At 39.5% G+C, this 20515-nt stretch overlaps 1 protein-coding gene and 1 long non-coding RNA gene across 12 annotated transcripts in view; one reads left to right on the top strand and one right to left on the bottom strand.

The window, feature by feature from the left end:
- fastkd1 (FASTK mitochondrial RNA regulator 1) overlaps positions 1-20515 on the top strand; it is a 54063-nt gene that overhangs the window by 26888 nt on the left and 6660 nt on the right. For 7 of the 8 annotated variants that reach the window (XR_006312141.2, XM_043693660.2, XM_043693662.2 and 4 more), the window contains 8 exons: positions 165-563; positions 989-1099; positions 1744-1875; positions 7470-7956; positions 10621-10735; positions 13482-13610; positions 15699-15830; positions 19048-19161. Coding sequence is in view for 7 of the 8 variants with exons in the window: in XM_043693660.2 (XP_043549595.1) it covers positions 165-563; positions 989-1099; positions 1744-1875; positions 7470-7956; positions 10621-10735; positions 13482-13610; positions 15699-15830; positions 19048-19161 (1619 nt within the window). In the remaining variant the exon portion in view is untranslated. The remainder of the gene's footprint in view (positions 1-164; positions 564-988; positions 1100-1743; positions 1876-7469; positions 7957-10620; positions 10736-13481; positions 13611-15698; positions 15831-19047; positions 19162-20515) is intronic. The other variant, XM_043693664.2, reaches the window with a different exon arrangement.
- Positions 199-20506, bottom strand: LOC148149618 (uncharacterized). 4 transcript variants are annotated; one of them, XR_015757683.1, is made up of 4 exons: positions 20308-20506; positions 19408-19676; positions 15540-15626; positions 199-333 (listed from the first exon to the last, which is right to left on the bottom strand). It is a non-coding gene; the product is annotated as an uncharacterized LOC148149618 (long non-coding RNA). The 4 variants fall into 4 exon arrangements; XR_015757682.1 differs by having other exon boundaries at positions 215-336; XR_015757681.1 differs by lacking the exon at positions 15540-15626 and having other exon boundaries at positions 207-336.

Genomic DNA, 20515 nt, shown 5'->3' with positions numbered 1-20515 from the left:
CTAATCTATTGTTATCTATTCACTCTGAAATCAACTGTACATTAAGTACTGTGGCACAGGAAAAGAAGGTGTAGTCTTTATTGCAATATAGAACATTATGCAAAGCAATGAATTATTCTGAAAACATTAATTGTCATTGCTAATTATGTCTGCCTGTTGAATAGAATACTTTCATCTTTAATGTTAAGCATCTCTGGAATGATCTCCACACGTCTTCGGAATTGTCTGATAGAAAAGGCAGAATTTCTGTTGGATACCAAAGATTCTTCTCAATTTAACAATCCACGCCGAATAGTACAATTTCTACGCAACATCAAGTTCAGTTATCGTCCTCTGCTGGAAAAATGCAACAAGATTTTTCTTCAGAACATAAAAAATCTAGATGCTGATAACATAAGTATAATCCTTGGGGTCTACCAGTCTTTACATTTTAACAACTGTGACTTTCGCTTATCTGCTAAATGGAGACTTACTGAACTTATGAATGCACACAGTGACTCTGCCAGTTTTGCCAAGCTATTTGCAGCATTAGGACCTTTATCTGGATCAGTGGTTAGAGAAAGGTATGTTCTTAACTTAGAGAGCTATGCCATCTAAAAATAACTTCTGAACACATTCTTTACTCATTGCATAAGAAAAATGTGGAGCAGTGTTTTGTTTTTTGCAGTTCTATTGTTACATGGTGTAAAAACCATTCTTACGAAATATGTAAATGTCATTGCTTTGAAATTTTAATTTAATGATCTTCATCCATTTGAGATAATTAAATTCCTTTTAAAAATTACCAGAAGTAATGCCTAGTATTTAATATAGTTTAAAAAAATTTAATATCATCTCATTTAAACTAATTTAAATTTAGTTTATAAAATTACAATAAGTAATGCATTATGGGTATTTTCTACATCAAAACTCATTAGAATATAATGAACAAAATAATTTGCAGCAAACTTTTCTTCCTTCCTCGTTATCCCACCACCCTGTCAAATAGGCTTGAATCTGCTACTTTGTTAATGGTTGATGAGTTTAGCCCTTCACAAACATTAGCAGTTATAGAAACCATGGAAGAGATGGAATGCAGGAATTCACAACTAATTCAAAAGTAAGTATACATACTATTGCTCACAAGGATAAGTAGTCTATTGGTTGTGTTTGTTCTGTGTTATCACTTCCTTCATTTTAGGGAGAGATAGTGGGCAATGATAGTGTCAATGGGCTACAAATCCAGAGGGCTGAATTGATACTCTAGTGACACAAGTTCAAATTCTAAGCAGGTAATATTATTTTTCAATTGATAAAATATAGAATTGAAAGTTTACTTTCATTATCAAAATCCATAACTACAATGGAATTGAGGCTTATTGTCAGCTAAACTAAATGGTGGAGAAACTGTAACAGAATACTTCAATAATGGGTATTCATTGTTCTGAACTTTAATATGCTTTTGCATAATGAAGGAAGCGTCCATGAGCCAGCCATTAATGGGTTCATTACTGTCATGCAAGTGAGGAAATCTGTTATCTTATTCAGCCTGACTTACTCGTAACTCCAGACCCATAGCAATGTAGTTAGGCCTAACTGCTTCTCCAAATTGACTGAGTAAACTATTCAGATCAAGGGCAGTTAGAGATGTGGAACAAATAATGGCCTTGCTAACAATGAACACAAACTACATAAAGGATAATGAAAACATTTCATATTGATATTTAACTAGAAAATACTTATTTTACCTTTCACCTTGCTCAGAGTTGCAACAGCTTTGTACACACAATTGCATCAATACAAGCCAGTGGATATTGCAAGATTAACAAAGGCATTGCTGTCACTTCGTTGTCAAAATCCAGAGTTATATGCAGAATTGAGGCGAATGTTAACAAGGTAAAATGAATCGTGAAGAAAACTGATCTTACCATAAAATTTGTTATAAATATTTTTCGTTCTGAACTTTAACATTGCCACAGCAGTAGTGTTCAAGTGCTTTAGAGAGGTTTCATAACATGTCTGAATAGGTTGATGAGAAAATATCATACAGCGGACTCAGGAGGGTTCTTGTGATGCTGCAGATGTTTGGATAACTAAATAAATGGAATTGTAAGTTTGAATTCTTAGTTTTGTTTGCAATGCATGCAAAGCTGAATTTCTGTAGAATTTCTGATATTACTGTAATGTAGAAATTAAGTTAATTGAATGCAGAACACTGCATTTTATAAATAAACTTGAAATGTAACTAGAATGTTCAACTGTTGAGGCTTTTTGGGCCTTTACTATTATGTATTAATCAACACTAGTATAGAATTGGTTGCATTCTGCTAAAATGATATGCTGTTTTGGGAGCTAACATTTTATACAGTTAGCAGCAGCAAATATGGAATATGTTTTCAAAGTGCTCCATGCAAATCATGTAGCAGTCAGGAAAAACAAAATTGGGTACCTTAAAAAATTGAGGAGAATGTGAGGTCTGCTGATGCTGGAGATCAGAGCTGAAAATGTGTTGCTGGAAAAGCGCAGCAGGTCAGGCAGCATCCAGGGAACAGGAGAATCGACGTTTCGGGCATAAGCCCTTCTTCAGGAATGAGGAAAGTGTGTCCAGCAGGCTAAAATAAAAGGTAGGGAGGAGGGACTTGGGGGAGGGGCGTCGGAAATGCGATAGGTGGAAAGAGGTCAAGGTGAGGGTGATAGGTCAGACTGAGGTGGGGGCGGAGAGGTCAGGAAGAAGATTGCAGGTTAGGAAGACGGTGCTGAGTTCGATGGATTTGACTGAGGCAAGGTGGGGGGAGGGGAAATGAGGAAACTGGTGAAATCCGAGTTCATCCCTTGTGGTTGGAGGATTCCTAGGCGGAAGATGAGGCGCTCTTCCTCCAACCGTCGTGGTGTTGTGGTCTGGCGATGGAGGAGTCCAAAGACCTGCATATCCTTGGTGGAGTGGGAGGGGGAGTTGAAGTGTTGAGCCACAGGGTGGTTGGGTTGGTTGGTCCGGGTGTCCCAGAGGTGTTCTCTGAAACGCTCCGCAAGTAGGCGGCCTGTCTCTCCAATATAGAGGAGGCCACATCAGGTGCAGAAGATGCAATAGATGATGTGTGTGGAGGTGCAGGTGAATTTGTGGCGGATATGGAAGTTTCCTTTGGGGCATTGGAGGGAGGTGAGGGAGGAGGTGTGGGCGCAAGTCTTGCACCTCCTGCGTTTGCAGGGGAAGGTGCCAGGAGTGGAGGTTGGGTTGGTGGGGGGTGTGGATCTGACGAGGGAGTCACGGAGGGAGTGGTCTTTACGGAACGCTGATAGGGGAGGGGAGGGAAATATATCCTTGGTGGTGGGGTCCGTTTGGAGGTGGCGGAAATGACGGCGGATGATGCGCTGTACATGGAGATTGGTGGAGTGGTAGGTGAGGACCAGTGGGGTTCTGTCCTGGTGGCGGTTGGAGGAGCGGGGCTCAAGGGCGGAGGAGCGGGAAGTGGAAGAGATGTGGTGGATAGCATCGTCAACCATGTCTGAGGGGAAATTGCGGTCTTTGAAGAAGGAGGCCATCTGGGTTGTTCGGTATTCTGATCTCCAGCATCTGCAGTCCTCACTTTCTCCTAGTTCATTCTAGGAATCAGTCTGGTAAACCTTTGCTGTGCTCCTTTATGGCAATTACAGCGCATCATCCGCCGTCAATTCCGCCACCTCCAAACGGACCCCACCACCAAGGATATATTTCCCTCCCCTCCCCTATCAGCGTTCCGAAAAGACCACTCCTTCCGTGACTCCCTCGTCAGATCCACACCCCCCACCAACCCAACCTCCACTCCCGGCACCTTCCCCCGCAACCGCAGGAGGTGCCCACACCTCCCCACTCACCTCCCTCCAAGGCCCCAAAGGAAGCTTCCATATCCGCCACAAATTCACCTGCACCTCCACACACATCATCTATTGCATCCTCTGCACCCGATGTGGCCTCCTCTATATTGGGGAGACAGGCCGCCTACTTGCGGAGCGTTTCAGAGAACACCTCTGGGACACCCGGACCAACCAACCCAACCACCCTGTGGCTCAACACTTCAACGCCCCCTCCCACTCCACCAAGGATATGCAGGTCTTTGGACTCCTCCATCGCCAGACCACAACAACACGACGGTTGGAGGAAGAGCGCCTCATCTTCCGCCTAGGAACCCTCCAACCACAAGGGATGAACTCGGATTTCACCAGTTTCCTCATTTCCCCTCCCCCCACCTTGTCTCAGTCAAATCCATCGAACTCAGCACCGCCTTCCTAACCTGCAATCTTCTTCCTGACCTCTCCACCCCCACCCCAGTCTGACCTATCACCCTCTTCCTTGACCTCTTTCCACCTATCGCATTTCCGACGCCCCTCCCCCAAGTCCCTCCTCCCTACCTTTTATCTTGGCCTGCTGGACACACTTTCCTCATTCCTGAAGAAGGGCTTATGCCCAAAACATCGATTCTCCTGTTCCCTGGATGCTGCCTGACCTGCTGCGCTTTTCCAGCAACACATTTTCAGCTACCTTAAAAAATTGCCTAACAAGGATGAAGTTGTTAAGTTTAGTCCAAACTACTGTTTCATTTTAACCCATCTTTTCATTGTCAAGGTATATAGTCAGAAGCTGATAAATAAAGTTTATTAAGGACTGATATTTCTTCAAACAGTGAATGGGTGGAAATGGTTTCTGAATAGAAAAGTGAAAACCCAGGATGGCTGTTGTGACGCAATGGTAGTGCTCCTACCTCTGGGCCAGAAATCCTGGAATCAAGTTCCAGCTGCTCCAGGGATATGTCATAACATGTCTGAACAGGTTGATTAGAAAATATGATAAAGCAGATTCAGGAGGGTTCTTGTGCTGCACTGGTAATGTCTCTACCTCTGGGCCAGAAGACACAGGTTAGGTCCCTTTTATAACACATCTAAACAAGTAGATAAAAAAATTTCTAAAAGCTCAAACTGTTCAATCGAGTATTTAGTCTGAACATAGATTATTCACCCTGTTCATCTATTTAAAAAGTGCACTCAGTAGTAGTTTCAAGAAAAAAGCAAAGCAGAACTAGCCAACTGTCTGCCCCTCTTCTGTGGTCATATACATGCCTGGATCTCCTTGGAGAAGGAGCACACAGTGTTGATCAGTGCCATCAATGCCTTTAGATAGAGGTGGCCATTGTGGGGGATGCAGTGTTTTATTTCCCCCTCCATCTCCATTTTGGTTGAGTCCCTTCCTGCTCTCCCTAGCCCCCACCCTTCACTTTTGATGGTTTGCATTGCCCATAATGGGCTTTGCTTATAAATATTTAATTGGCTATGGAAAGTTTCTGGTGGTGGTTAGTAGTTTAAGAAAGGAAAAATGTCACAGGTATATGTTGATGAGAAAGTCATTTGGTTGTGTGTGATAACATTCTGGATATCAGGGGGAAAAAAGCAGACTTCTTGCCCATCATGGGTTTTGCATGTAAATTTCTTGTTGGCTGCATGGGTGACTACTGGTGATAGTTAATATTTAAAAGAAAAACAGAAGAAATTCATGGTGACTTGTGGTGGGAATGTCATTTGGTTGTGTGAGATAAAACTTCCGAATGTAATAAGAAAGAAAAAACAATTTTTAAAAAAGTAGACTTAGTGGAGGAAAAAAACGCAGACTCAGAGCTCTTCTGGCACACTGATAGTGTTCCTACTTCTGAACCAGGAGACTTAGGTTCAAGTTCCACAAGTTCCACAGGTGTAATAACATCCCTAAATAGGTTAATTAAAATAAAAAATAAAGCAGACTCAGAATGGGCTTTGAGTGTAAACGTCTAATTGGCTGCTTGGATGATTACAGTTAATACTTAAAAGCAAAATCAGTGAGAAAGAATCTTTTATAGCAGACTCAGGTAAAACAAGATGGCTGAGAGGTAAAGGCAATGGACTGCTAATCCATTGTGTTCTATACGTGTGAGTTTGAAACACAGTCTTCTTCAGTAAATGATTTGTGCAGGGTTGATCACCTCTTAGGGTTCTTGTGGAACAGTAGTAGTGTCCCTATCTCTGAGCTAGGAGCATTGAATTCAAGTTCCATCTGTCAAGGTTTTATTGGAAAATATATAGAAGCAAACTCTGGGATCAGTTTGCAGGCTGCCTGGCCCAGGGTGCAACTAGTGTATGTACACCATGGTATTGGCTCCGTTTTGATGTCTACTATAAATGATGTTTCTTTCCAGTTGGGCTTCCTGAGTTATTGCAATTATCTTAGAACATCTCAAATCACTTTACAGACAATAAGGTAGCCACTATTATAATTTGGAAAATAGTGACTGGACCAAACAGAATCAGTGTGGATTTACAAAAGTGAAATCGTGCTTGACATATCTACTGGAGTTTTTCAAGGATGTAACTAGTGGAGTTGATGAGGGGAAGCCAGTAGATGTGGTTTACTTGGACTTTGAGTTCAAGATTGGGTCTTATTTAAGAGATTAGCTGGTAAAATTAAAATGCATGGGATTGGGGATCGTGTACTGACATAGATAAAGAACTGTTTTATACAGCTGTTTAGAACTTTAGTTAGGCCACATTTAGAGTGCTGTGTTCAGCTGCGGTCTGCACAATTTTAGGAAGAGCTTCAGAGAGGATGCAAAAGAGATTTTCCAGGATGTTGCCTGGTTTAAAGTGTATTACTACAAGGTGAGGCTGGACAAAGTTGGATTGTTTTTGCTAAAGCGTCAGAGGCTGAGGGGCAGCCTAATAAGAATATGTAAAATAGGAGTATGTTTCTATGAAATGGGCCAGTATATTTGTATATATTAAGCTTCCATAAGCAGCTGTGTGATGATGCACAGATAATTTGTTTTGTAATATCATTTGAGGGAGAAATATTGGCCAACATACTGAAGATTTCTTCTCTACTGTTACAGCCATGGGATCTTTTACATTCACAGTTCCATTAAGCTGGGTGGAGCACAAACACCAGCAGAGGCCGGCTAAGCTAAATAGTCTGTGTTGTGCTGTAATTAGTTGTGCTTGAAGATGATTATTTTATTTTAAAACATTACTTGCTTTAGTATTTCTTATCTGCAGACCAAATTCAAGTACACAGCTTTACACCTAATGTTTTCTTCACTTCAGATTTGCAAAGGTTACAAGGATTAAGTTCCATCACTAAATTATTCAATAAATCACTCAGGAAATACGGTAACTATAGGTTAATGATCACTGCATGTGCACCATATTAGGTATTTTGTACATTAGAGTAATGCCTGTACACAAGCACTCTGCCCTGCTATTTTTCTTATAAATGCATTGCAGAATCCATGTAAACGTTTGCTAATTATCTTGATCTGGCAGACCTAACTTACAATTTTTAAGATCTAACTAAGGTGTGGTCTAAGTCTTATTTCTGTCAGATTTAAATGCATTTGGAAAGTTCCCAGCAGATATTGCACTTCAGATTACTCATTTTGTCATTTTTCTCTTTCTTCCCTTGTTTACCATCCCTCCATTACTCTTTCCCACTGCAGTTATCTTCACCGCAGTGTTATCCCTTATGAGGTGTCCATGTTAACTCGGGTTCTCTCTCTCCTTCCTTCTGCACGGATTGATCACTTGATCTCTACACGTATCGATGCTGTCTTGCCCCAGTGTAATTTAAATGACTTGAATGCATTGGCCGTTGCCATCACCAAATGGGTACGGAATGGTTCCTTATACCAACCTGGCACAGCAGCAGTGTACATGAAACTACTACAGAAGCTGAATAAGTGTGGTTTGGAAAGATTGCAGAAGGCAGACAATATGGATCTACTGATGGAAGAGCTAAAATACGTCTCTGGAGAATGGTTTGAAGAAGTACTTTGTGAAGAAACAATGACCACCTTAGAACGATTAATTGATCAGGTGACTGAGTCCAATGTTATGGAATTTGCCCTATTTCTAACCAAAACAAGTTGCCTACACGCTGATTTGCTGGACCAAATAGCATCTGTCACGCTTAAACATATCAACAAGGTACGTACAATAGTACATTATACAGCAAACCAAGGTTTTCCTCCTTTTGACCACCACCTTAACCTGTAAACTATAATGCTGCCATAGGGGAAACTTTCAATATCTGTAAGGGCTTAATACAGGTAGTGGGGAATGAACCCGTCATACAACTTGTCTGATTTTTTTGTTTTTCTTTCCATTAGTTTAAATTGAAAACAGAATTACAGTTGGAATTGATGGGTGTTTAAGGGAACAGTCTGGCTTTGTTTAAGTACTGTGGAAAGTAGAAAGAACAGTCGTTTGTTTGCCTTTGCCTTCTATTCAGGATAAATCTATATCCCAACCACAGCTATTTACTAATCAACCTGTTCAGAGATGATAGTTCACACCTCTGAAGCAGGTGGGACTTAATCCAAGTCTCCTGACTCAGAGATAAGGACAGTACCACTGCAATACAAGGAACCCATATCCCAAATGTACATTGTCATTTTTATAAATTACTTAGACGCACGCATAGGTGGATGGAATAGTACATTTGCAGACGACACTAAAGTCGTTGGAGTAGTGGACAGTTTGGAAGAATATTACAGGTTGCAGGGGGACTTGGATAAACTGCAGAATTGGGCTGAGAGGTGGCAAATGGAGTTCAGTGTAGCTAAATGTGAGGTGATGCACTTTGGGAAGAATAACAGGAAGGCAGAGTATTGGGTCAATGGAAAGATTTTTGGTAGTGTGGATGTGCAGAGGGATCTTGGAGTCCATGTACATAGATCCCTGAAAGTTGCCACCCAGGTGAATAGTGCTGTTCAGAAGGCAATACGGTGTGTTAGGTTTCATTCGTACAGGATTTGAGTTCCGGAGCCGCTATATCATGCTGCAACTATACAAAACGCTAGTGCGGCCACACTTGGAATATTGTTTACAGTTCTAGTCACCATATTTCGGGAAGAATGTGGAAGCATTGGAAAAGGTGCAGAGGAGATTTACCAGGATGTTGCCTGGTCTGGAGGGAAGGTCTTAGGAGGAAAGGCTGAGAGACTTGGATCTCTTCTCATTGGAAAAAAGAAGGCTAAGAGGGGTTTTGATAGAGACATACAAGATGATCAGAGGATTAGATAGGGTTGACAGTGAAAGTCTTTCTTTTTCCTAGGATGATGACGTCAGCTTGTACGCGGGGGCATAACTACAAATTGAGGGGTGATAGATTTAAGACAGATGTCAGAGGCAGATTCTTTATGCAGAGAGTGGTAAGGGTGTGGAATGCCCTTCCTGCTAATGTAGTCAACTCAGCCACATTAGGGAGATTTAAACAATCCTTCGATAAGCACATGGATGATGATGGGATAATGTACGGGGATGAGCTGAGAATAGTTCACAGTTCGGCGCGACATTGAGGGCCGAAGGGCCTGTTCTGCGCTGCATTGTTCTCTGTTCTATGTACTAAATAGAATCTTGCATGTTGGAGTGAATTCTCAGTATTTTCCCACTGTCTTAAGTCGCAGAAGAGGTAATTTAGATTTCTTTGAGCCTTCCTGCAAGTAGCAATTAAAGAGGCATTTATGTTGCATAGTTTAAAATGATTGGATAATGATGGAAAATAAATGTTATAAAACAAAGAATGGGTCAAAATGGCCTTTTCCTATTCTGTAGTACTTAACTTTTATAAATGTCGTGCACTATTTCTGAATTTCTAGTCATTCTACACAAATTATTTAAATTATTCTGGGCTTCTGGGTTTGGGAAAGATGGTGTGAAACTTGAAAGAGTTCAGAAAAGATTTACAAGGATGTGGCCATGGTTGGAGGATTTGAGCTATAGGGAGAGGCTGAACAGGCTGTTTTCCCTGTAGCGTCAGAGGCTGAGGGTTGACAATATAGAGGTTTACAAAATTATGAGGGGCATGGATCGGGTAAATAGACAAAGTCTTTTCCCTGGGGTCGGGGAGTCCAAAACTAGAGGGCATAGGTGTTTAGGGTGAGAGGGGAAAGATATAAAAGAGACCTACGTGGCAACTTTTTCACACAGAGTGGTACGTATATGGAATGAGCTGCCAGAGAAAGTGGTGAAGGCTGGTACAATTGCAACATTTAAGAGACAATTGGATAGATATATGAATAGAAAGGATTTGGAGGGATATGGGCTGGGTGCTGGCAGGTGGGACTAGATTAGATTGGAATATCTGGTTGGCGTGGATGGGTTGGACCGAAGGGTCTGTTTCCATGCTGTACATCTCTATGACTCTGATTCTAACAGGTAAAGGATGTTACTGTAATGTGAATCCATTATTCAAGAAATGTCACACTCAAAAATTGTAGAAAGGGAAAGTGGACCCCAAAAACTTTATATTGATTTCATCTGTATTTTTATTTTGAAGATATCTTGGGCTATGGAATGCTAAAGCATATGTTATTATTGAGTCATTTAAAAGATCTTGGATCACTTTCTGAAAAAGAATATGAAATAATATTTGGAAAGGGGGAAGAAAAATGAGAAGCAACTTAGCAAAAGTTATGGATTATTTGCTGTTGTTGAAATGTTCTACAAACTAAAATAAATCTAAGTTCCTTCATCCTCAATGAACAGACCTAGATTGCTTTTTGAATAATGGTTCCTAAGCAATTTATAAGTGAAAATACTTTTGATGCCGCAATAAAATGGTAACTTTATTTTTGTTCAATACTTCAGATCCATTATTCAGCCATATATGCCACTCTACTTCCATTCACTATCTTGAATTATGATCCTCCACAAGCTGAAGAGTTCTTTGAATCCAGTATACAGCAAATCAGGCCTCATTTGAGTGAGTATTGTACTGTGCGTTATGATGATGCAGAATCTAAACTTTTGCAAATCAATAAAAGTCAGCTGACATTCACTTAAGTCAACGCATTGCTTGACTTCTCTTTTTTCAACACAATTATTTTCAATCTATAAATGATTTAAATGCATTGCAAGATTACATTACTGTTTAAACATTGAGTTCAAATATATTAGTTAAATTTAAGACTACAGTGGTGATTGCTTGTCATAATATTAGATTTCTGGATTACAGTGTTTTAATTGAAAGCCAAGCCTCTCTCCTGCACTGTTTCCATTCACAGTCCACTATTTTAAGTAATACATGGAAAATTGGTGATTTAAGCATTTTGCCATTTTGTGAATTGGTAGTAAGGTCCTGAGCACCTTGCCCAATTTCTCTGGCAACTATTGGCTTAAGCCACTCAACCATGTACTGTACTTGATGGTGGCCTAAACTTTGGACTGGATTGGGAAAGCTGATTGGGACAATAAATCAGTAAATGAAGATTGAATCTGAATTGCTATCTTTTTGAAGCATAGAGATTGATGACAGAAGACTTCACGGGTTTGTGCAACCAGACATAAAGTTTACTATCTAGAAAAGTTAAAATAGCTTAAAATATTGATCTTGTACACAAATTTTCAAAATCAACATGAAGCAAAACTGAATTAACAAGCAAACTGTGGTTAAATAGAATGACCCACACATTGGACATACATGGAATAATGTAGATTAGATGGACTTCAGATTGGTATGACAGGTCGGCGCAACATCGAGGGCCGAAGGGCCTGTACTGCGCTGTTATGTTCTATTAAGTATCTAATGCAACCAAGACCAATCCCATGCACTCATTAACAACCCTTCTAGATGTCAGAAATCACCTGAGTCACAACAATCTCTCTCAATAATCTTTTCAAAAGGATTTCCACTCTTCAAACTCAAAGATCTGCTTCTCAACTTCCTCCAATACAGTTGCAACTTTGGGTGCCTCAATATCTGCTCATTTTCCAGAGATTTAATCCTGTCTTCCAAGTCCTAATTGCACTCTAATTCACGATCCCATCTCCCCAGGATTTCTCTCAGCACAACATACATGGAGCCAGCACAAGAACGCACTTTGCTACCTGCAGCCTCTACCTGTAATCTTCTGACTATCTTCTCATTGTTCCTCTTGGTCACTACCCTCTTCTTCTGGTTTCTTGGTTTTCTTTCTCTCTCAGGACTCCTGCCTTGACTTCTAGTATCCTTTCGATAGACCCTATTTTGGGTCATGTGACCACTCATTTCTAATAGTTACAGTAAGAATAGAGATTGGATATCTCTTGCTTTTGAGGTTTTGATTAATTATACTGCTGTGGATTGTGTAGGTCAAATTTCAGCCACATCTTTAAGGGCTGAGGCATTTTGTAGAATTATGCTTGGATTGCTTATTTTAGGTAGCTTTGATAGCACCTTGTAAACACCCACCCTGTACCGAAGTAGTCAAGGGAAACTGGAACAAAAGTAGATTTTGATAATTTTTAAACAAAAAAGGCATGCAAGAATTTTCAGTTTTGATCATTTTTTTGTTTAAAAATGATCAAAATCTACTTTGTTCCAGTTTCCCTTGACTTCCATTTTACTATTATTACATTGCAACGAATGTTTCATAAAGTACTTCCTTGACTGTAAAGACTCTTAAGATGTCCTGAGCTCATCAATATAAATCCTTCAGTTTTTTTCCTTCCATTCTCCAGAAATATATAACATGTTAAATAAGAAAGTAAATTACGATGCCTCTGAGACACCAATACTTTCAAAAAAATAGGATTGATGGATATAATTTAGGATATAAATTACATTCCATTTTAACTAAATCCATGGCAAGTGACAACTTGATTTTGAAGTCTATATAGTTGGTCCTAATTTACCCCTTCCCATTTGAATAAATTTGAAATTTACTATCTAACATGTCTGTAGGAAGGCAAAGGATAATTTCCAGGAAAGAATTAAGATATATTAATATTTCTTCCATAAGTTCCTGATTTTAATTTGAAAATTTATTTTTATCCAAGCATCTAGAAGTATTGTGACTACATTTCAATTGCATAATGCTGTTTATTGTATTTGTGTACTGTACCTTTCCCATAAGGATGAGTATTGGAAGACAAAAATATCCATCATTTTCATAGTTTAGAATATTAATCTTGCCAATTAACATTGGCAGTATTAATAGGAATGCAAAATCAATTCTCTAAAAATTATTTTGCAAGCTTAGCAAGTTTTTAACCTTTATTGTGCTGATTAGATTGTTTAGTGATATACAGAGGAACCTCGATTATCCAAATATCGAATTATCCGAAGAGGTCCCTATAGAAATATTACATCAAAGATGGGGTTGGTGGGTGGGCAGGGGGTGGGGGCGGTATTGGACGAGTTGGGGGGAGCGAACGGGGGTGGGGGGAGGGCAGGGGCTCACACGCAGTGTGATGATGCCTAGACTCCTGAGCGAGGAGCGGACTTAACAGAAAACTCTGAGCTCCAGAGGAAAGGCATTGGATCAATTAACCGAATAATCAATTATCCAAACGAAATAGTGCCCGCCCATCTTGTTCGGAGAATCGACGTTCCTCTTTAATGGAGGATTTTTTTCCCGACATTATGACAGTGATTACACTTTGTAAAAATTTAATTATGTAAAGCTCTTTGAGATAACCATAGATCTTGAAAAATGCCATATAAATGCAAGTTTGTTCTTTTTCCGTAGATTTATGTGACCCTCATCTTCTGGTCCTACTTGGTTACTCACTAGCTCTGGCAAGCTATTTTCCTGAAGATCTAATTAAGACTATTTTTTGTGTGGATTTCCTAGCGAAGTTGGACTCTCAACTGGATAGTAAGTTTCATTTGTTATTTAAACATTGGTACTTGTAAATTATTAAAGATATCATATGACCTTACACTCCAACAATTTTGAAATCTCATGTACATTAGGCCTGTTTGCTGAATCCCCTCCTCCGCAATATAATTTCAAAACAAAGCATCACTGCCTTTTAACAAAGCATTTTGACATTTTGGTTAGTATTTTCCAGATGTGATCTAAAGCATTAATTACCAACTTGACATTTCCCTTTTTGGATGCCAGTCCACATCCTTTTAGACGTGGACACTGGTCAGACCTGAGATTGGATATGTTACATTTGGTTGAGGGTGAAATTTTAATATTCCAAACTTCAGATGTTTTGAGAAACAATTTTTGGATAGATTATCACCCCATAATTCAGGATTGACTGATGACAACAAAATCAATTTAATTACTACTTTGTGGAATGAAACTTATCATCTTTAATCAGTCTGGCCTGAACATAAACATAACATGATTCTTAACTCTCTACTTTTTGTCATTTACATATATGATTTGGATGCGAGCATAAGAGGTACAGTTAGTAAGTTTGCAGATGACACCAAAATTGGAGGTGTAGTGGACAGCGAAGAGGATTACCTCAGATTACAACAGGATATGGACCAGATGGGCCAATGGTCTGAGAAGTGGCAGAGGGAGTTTTAATTCAGATAAATGCGAGGTGCTGCATTTTGGGAAAGCAAATCTTAGCAGGACTTATACGCTTAATGGTAAGGTCCTAGGGAGTGTTGCTGAACAAAGAGACCTTGGAGTGCAGGTTCATAGCTCCTTGAAAGTGGAGTCGCAGGTAGATAGGATAGTGAAGAGGGCCTTTGGTATGCTTTCCTATATTGGTCAGAGTATTGAGTACAGGAGTTGGGAGGTCATGTTGCGGCTGTACAGGACATTGGTTAGGCCACTGTTGGAATATTGCGTGCAGTTCTGGTCTCCTTCTTATCGGAAAGATGTTGTGAAACTTGAAAGGGTTCAGAAAAGATTTACAAGGACGTTGCCAGGGTTGGAGGATCTGAGCTACAGGGAGAGGCTGAACAGGCTGGGGCTGTTTTCCCTGGAGCGTCGGAGGCTGAGGGGTGACCTTATAGAGGTTTACAAAATTATGAGGGGCATGGATAGGATAAATAGACAAAGTCTTTTCCCTGGGGTCAGGGAGTCCAGAATTAGAGGTCGTAGGTTTAGGGTGAGAGGGGGAAGATATAAAAGAGACCTAAGGGGCAACTTTTTCATGCAGAGGGTGGTATGTGTATGGAATGAGCTGCCAGAGGATGTGGTGGAGGCTATGGGTATATGAATAGGAAGGGTTTGGAGGGACATGGGCCAGGTGCTGGCAGGTGGGACTAGATTGGGTTGGGATATCTGGTCGGCATGGACAGGTTGGACCGAAGGGTCTATTTCCATGCTGTACATCTCTATGACTCTTCTCTGCAAAGCACTAGGCTAATGTGAAGGCTTACCAGCATCCTTTTGGGATAATTAAGCATGGGCAATAAATGATGCCTGTTCCGAGAATACCTCCATGTTGGGAATGAGCAGAAAAATGTCAAACACATCTGAATTACTCATTGTTTAACTTTGATTTTACCCAGCAGTAAAAACTCTTCTGCTTATCATTTTGTTCTTGAGTCAGTTGGACTGCTCATTTAAAAAGTTTCCAGAGCTGGGAAATGATTAGTTTTCATTCTTTCAAATGCATATCATCAACGTCATGCTTGATTTAAATTTTGAGGTGATTGCTTTAAAGGTAACTTAGAAATTATGTAGCCCACTGTGTGCTTCTGGATCAACTGATTAAGCAACTTAACAGCTGATGAAAATTGCCTTTGGAAGTGTTGGCTAACATTATAATGGTACAACATTTTGCCAGAGAAAGAAGCTCCTACGAAAGGGAGAGAAAAATTCCTGCACCTGATTGTTATCTGTTAACTGCATCGGAGTCTCCACGTGAAGGTTTGATTGAGGATGGGAACCAAATCATCCTTTTGAATAAAATGCCTTTGTAAAGGGTAAAATTGGTAAAAAGAGAAAGTACTGTAATTTATTATAATAATTGATTTCTAATGCTAGCATTCCCTGATGTTCTGAACATGCGGATCCGGTTACGTTTAATGGAGCTGAACAGAGCTGTCTGTTTAGAGTGCCCGGAATTCCAGACGCCTTGGTTTCATGACCGTTATTGTCAGCAATTACTAAATAAAGGTTAGTGATTACTTCTATAAATAGAAATATATTTTTATCCCTTTTTGCTGAGGCTTTTTCCACTGTTATTTCTCTTTTAACACTTATTCAATGCAGTCTGTGTTGTTGTGGGAAGGAATATAAGAGCATAAGAAATAGAAGCAGGAGTAATCATTCAGCCCCTCAAGTCTGACCTACCATTCAATAAGACTGTGGCTGATCTGCCTTGCAACTCATTTCCTCTTTTGTGCTAGTTCTCTGGAAAGTTGAGAGCTATGATACTTTCTAATTTTCTAACTGTACCAGACAGGGTAAAGGGTAGAAAGGATGTTCCCAATGATCAGGAACTCCAGAACTAAGGATGTGGAATAAACTCTTTTGGACTGAGATGAGAAATTTCTTCATCCAGAGAATGGTGAGACTGTGGAATTCACTGCCACAAAAAGAAATTTAGGCCAAAACATTGTATAATTTCAGGAAGGATTTAGATACAGTTCAAAAGTTCATCAGCATCCTGCAGATTAGAACACTTGGAGCTTGATCTGTGTCTCTGCAGCTGTAACACTGTATTCTGTGCGTTGTTCTGCTACCCTGCATTTTCGTATGGTACAAAAATTGCTTGTGCAGCACACAAAACAACACTTTCACTGTATGTCGGTACATGTGACAACAATAAATGAAACTCAAACTAAAGGGATCAAAGGATACAGGGAAGCAGCAGGAACAGACTATTGAGTTCAATGATCAGCCATGATCACATTGAATGGCAGAACAGGCTCAAAGGGCGAAATGGCTGACATATACTCCTATTTCTAGGTTCCTTTTAAAATACTTTCAGTGTTCTAGCCTCTACAATGTCTGGGCAGAGAATTCCAGACATTCATCTCTGGGAGAAAAATTCCTTTGCATCCCAGTTTTAAAGGATTGTCTCATCATTTTGTGACGTGTCCCCTAATTGAAACTTTCTTATTAGTGGCAACATCATCTCAACTTCTATCCTGTCAAACACCTTGGAATCTTGCATGTTTCCATCAGATCACCCTTCATTTTTCTAGACTCTCATGAATAAAGTCCTAAACTGTTTAGATGTTCTTAAAAGTCAACCACTTCATCCCAGGAATCAGCCTAGTGAATCTTTTTTGTTTGAACTGCCTAATATGCCAGTACATCCTTTCTTAAATATGGAGGCCAAAGCAGTATAACCTTCCCCACATGTTGGTAAAAACAATGACTGCAGATGCTGGAAACCAGATTCTGGATCAGTGGTGCTGGAAGAGCACAGCAATTCAGGCAGCATCCGAGGACAGGCAAAATCGACGTTTCGGGCAAAAGCCCTTTTTATTCCTGATGAAGGGCTTTTGCCCGAAACGTCGATTTTGCCTGTCCTCGGATGCTGCCTGAATTCCCCACATGTTGCCTTACCAACACCCTGCACAGTTTCAACACAGCTTCTCTATTTTGAACTCCAAACTCCTTGTATTAAAGACCCCAAATTCCATTTGCTTTCTTAATTACTTGCGCATGCATGTTACCTTTGTATGTATCATGTATAGGATCACCCAGATCCATCTGCATGGCAGTTTTCTGAGGTCACTCTCCACTAAGCTAATAGTCTGCTTTTGATTTGTCCTCCTGAAGTGCATGACTTCATACGTTAAAATCCAACTACCAATCTTTTGTCCACTGTCTGAACCTTTCTGCCCCCTCTTGTAGATTATCTATGTCCTTATTACAACATGGTCTCCCACCTATTTTTTTCTCTTCAGAAAATTTTGATACATTACATTTTGATCCCTCCTGGTGTCATTATTATAGATAGTAAATAATTAGTTAAAATTAATGCTTGTGGCACTCTGCTAATTACTTCTTTCCAACCTGAAAAAGACTCATTAATCCTCAATCTCTCTGTCTTCTGTTTTTTAACCAGTCCTCAATCCATGCTAATACATTATGTATAATACAATGGGCTTCTATCTTTTGCAATAATCTTGTATGCAACATCTTATCAATGCCTTCTGGAAATCCAAATAACATCTACCAATTCCCCTTTTGTCAACTCTGCTTATTATATCCTCAAAGAACTTGAGCAAATTGGTCAAACATTTGTCAAAGCTAATAATTGTCATATAGACAAACAGGAGGCTGGAAGAACACAGCAAGCCAGGCAGCATTAGGAGGGGAGAAGTCAACATTTCGGGTATTAGCCTTCCTTCAGGACTAAATGTGGGGATAAAGAAAGCTACAAATAAAGAGAGAGGTTGGTGGGTGGAAGGGTAAGTTAGTGATAGGTGGTGTGGGGAGAGTAGTGGAATGGTGAGATAGTGATAGGTAGTGATCTTCACTACCTATCACTACCTCACCATACCGCTATTCTCCCCAACTATCCCACCCCATCCTCTTTTTATCTGTAACTCCCCATATCCCCACATCTAGTCCTGAAGAAGGATTAATACCCGCAATGTTGACTTCTCCACCTCCTGACTCTGTCTGGTTTGCTGTGTTTGTCCAGCTTCCTGTTTGTCTACTTTGGATGCCAGCATCTGCAGTTTTTTTTCTCTATTAATAGTTATCTTTTATTTAGTGTCTGTCTGCTTGACCTGTAGGAGAGCCAATGGACCCAATGTGATAGCATGAGTCTGGCTCTCAGAATGTATAAATAGAATGTTTGTGTCATTTTTAATACTGTTGACTTTGTACTTTATTTTTGTTTTCTTTGACTGTACTTTATTATGAAAGGGACCAATATGCCGTTGAGTTATCTGTATTGTCTATGATCTTTTGCCGTTTTCAATCCATGGTTAACATACAAGTTCAATAACTGAAATATTAAAATATCAGGACAAGAGTGCCTGTCAAAATTCAAATTTCAGTGACGTTTTCACGTATCGTTAATTGTATTTGCCTGAGGAGATAACTGAATAAATATGATAATTGTGATTCTGTTTATTAAGTAAATTTTATCTCTTCATCAGTTTTAATCATAGGTGGAGCAATGGTATTGAGGAAAAAGGTTACTGTTATTCTATAGAGGAAAAAGTTACTGTTATTCGCTCGGTATAGACTGTCACCTGCCATTAACATCAGTGATGTAATTGGTGCGGACTTTTGATCTTATGTTTTCAATGTGTGTTAAAACCTCATTTGATATGTTAAAATTTACGTTATTAATACTAAGCATTCGAGTATATCAATTTCTGACTGCAAAACTTGCTGTTTTGTAATGTTTTTTATTTTAAAGGCAATCCTTCTGTCAGTGCAATCCAGCAGCAGATTCAAGAAATATTGGAGCACTTATTGGGAGGAAGTATCTATTTCAAAACCTCTGTGTTTACCCCATACTATTATTTAATAGGTATGTTACTTGATCTTCTGCAGTTTCCTTCAGATATAATCATGTTTTGCATTTTAGAGGAAAGGTAATTTACATTTCCTGTATTATTCTCTGTTCCTCCTAACTCCAGTGATCTAATGTATCACTGATTCTGAAATCAAAGAGTTCTTTAATTTTGATGTAAGAGTTCATTGCTTTTTGAGTACATTGTTTTTAAAGACCTTTAAAACTGAAATTGGTCTTTCATTTTAATAACACTGCACATACTTCCCTGTCGGTCCACTCAGGTACTGTCTGTGTGGAGTTTGCACGTTCTCCCCATGTCTGTATGGGTTTCCTCCGGATGCTCTGGTTTCCTCCCACAATCCAAAGATGTGCAGATCAGGTGAATTGGCCATGCTAAATTGCCCATAGTGTTAGGTCATTAGTCAGAGGGCAATGGGTCTTGGTGGGTTACTCTTCGGAGGATTGGTGTGGACTGGTTGGGCCAAAGGGCCTGTTTCCACACTGTATGGAATCTAAAAATCTAAATAAGGCTTTAAAACAAAAAAAACAGAATGAATGATCGTCGATTATCTAATTAATTGATTACAGTCTTCCTAATTCTTTGAAATAAGTTCAACTTGCATGTTAAAAACTGCTACTTAGCTAGTTTTCAGAAGATTTAGTGAAAGAATGTAGGAAGACAAGATATTGAGTAAGCTATTTAACCTAGAATCTGTTATGCCATTTAATTCATTCATGTTTGATCTGTATCTTGTTTGTATTTATTCTCTCAAGCTCTTCACAACTGAAAATAATCAGTCTTAAACTTCAATTGACCTGGTATCTGCAGCCTTTTGAGGGATGTGTTCCAAATTTCAACCACCCCTTTTGTTAGGAATAATGCTCTCTTTTGTAAATAACCTAGTTCTAATTTCTGATTTATCCCTCTGGACTGGACTTTCGCACAAGAGGGAATAGTTCCCTGGAATATACCCAATCAAATCCCTTCATTATTATTCTTAAACGGAATCATCTCTCAATCATCTAAATTTAGGTCATATAAACCTCTCTGATTCCCTTGTTGCCAGCTTTTAATCCTTTTAAGCTATGGTATATGCTTGGTCAACCTTCTCTGCATCCTGAACACACACACATGAATTCTGTACTTCAAATGGTACTTACCCAAGACTTTATTTCCTTTCTTTTGAATTCCACCTCCTTTGAGATAAATATCAACATTTCATTTGTTATTTCCAGGTTATCATTCTTTCATGTAAATGTACCACTGTAAATCCATGTTTGACATCCTTCTCAAGAAAAAGTTATTGTTAATGGTGATTTTCCCCCATTAAATATTTTGATTTTGAAATTGATAATTCATTTCTTGTAG

The sequence above is a fragment of the Chiloscyllium plagiosum genome, unplaced genomic scaffold (assembly GCF_037043375.1).
Source record: "Chiloscyllium plagiosum isolate Xiang-an unplaced genomic scaffold, Cpla_swu_hap1 HiC_scaffold_7, whole genome shotgun sequence".
In the NCBI taxonomy this organism is placed as follows: domain Eukaryota; kingdom Metazoa; phylum Chordata; class Chondrichthyes; order Orectolobiformes; family Hemiscylliidae; genus Chiloscyllium; species Chiloscyllium plagiosum.
Note: the sequence above shows the minus strand (reverse complement) of the source record. Positions and strands in the feature narration are given on the sequence as shown.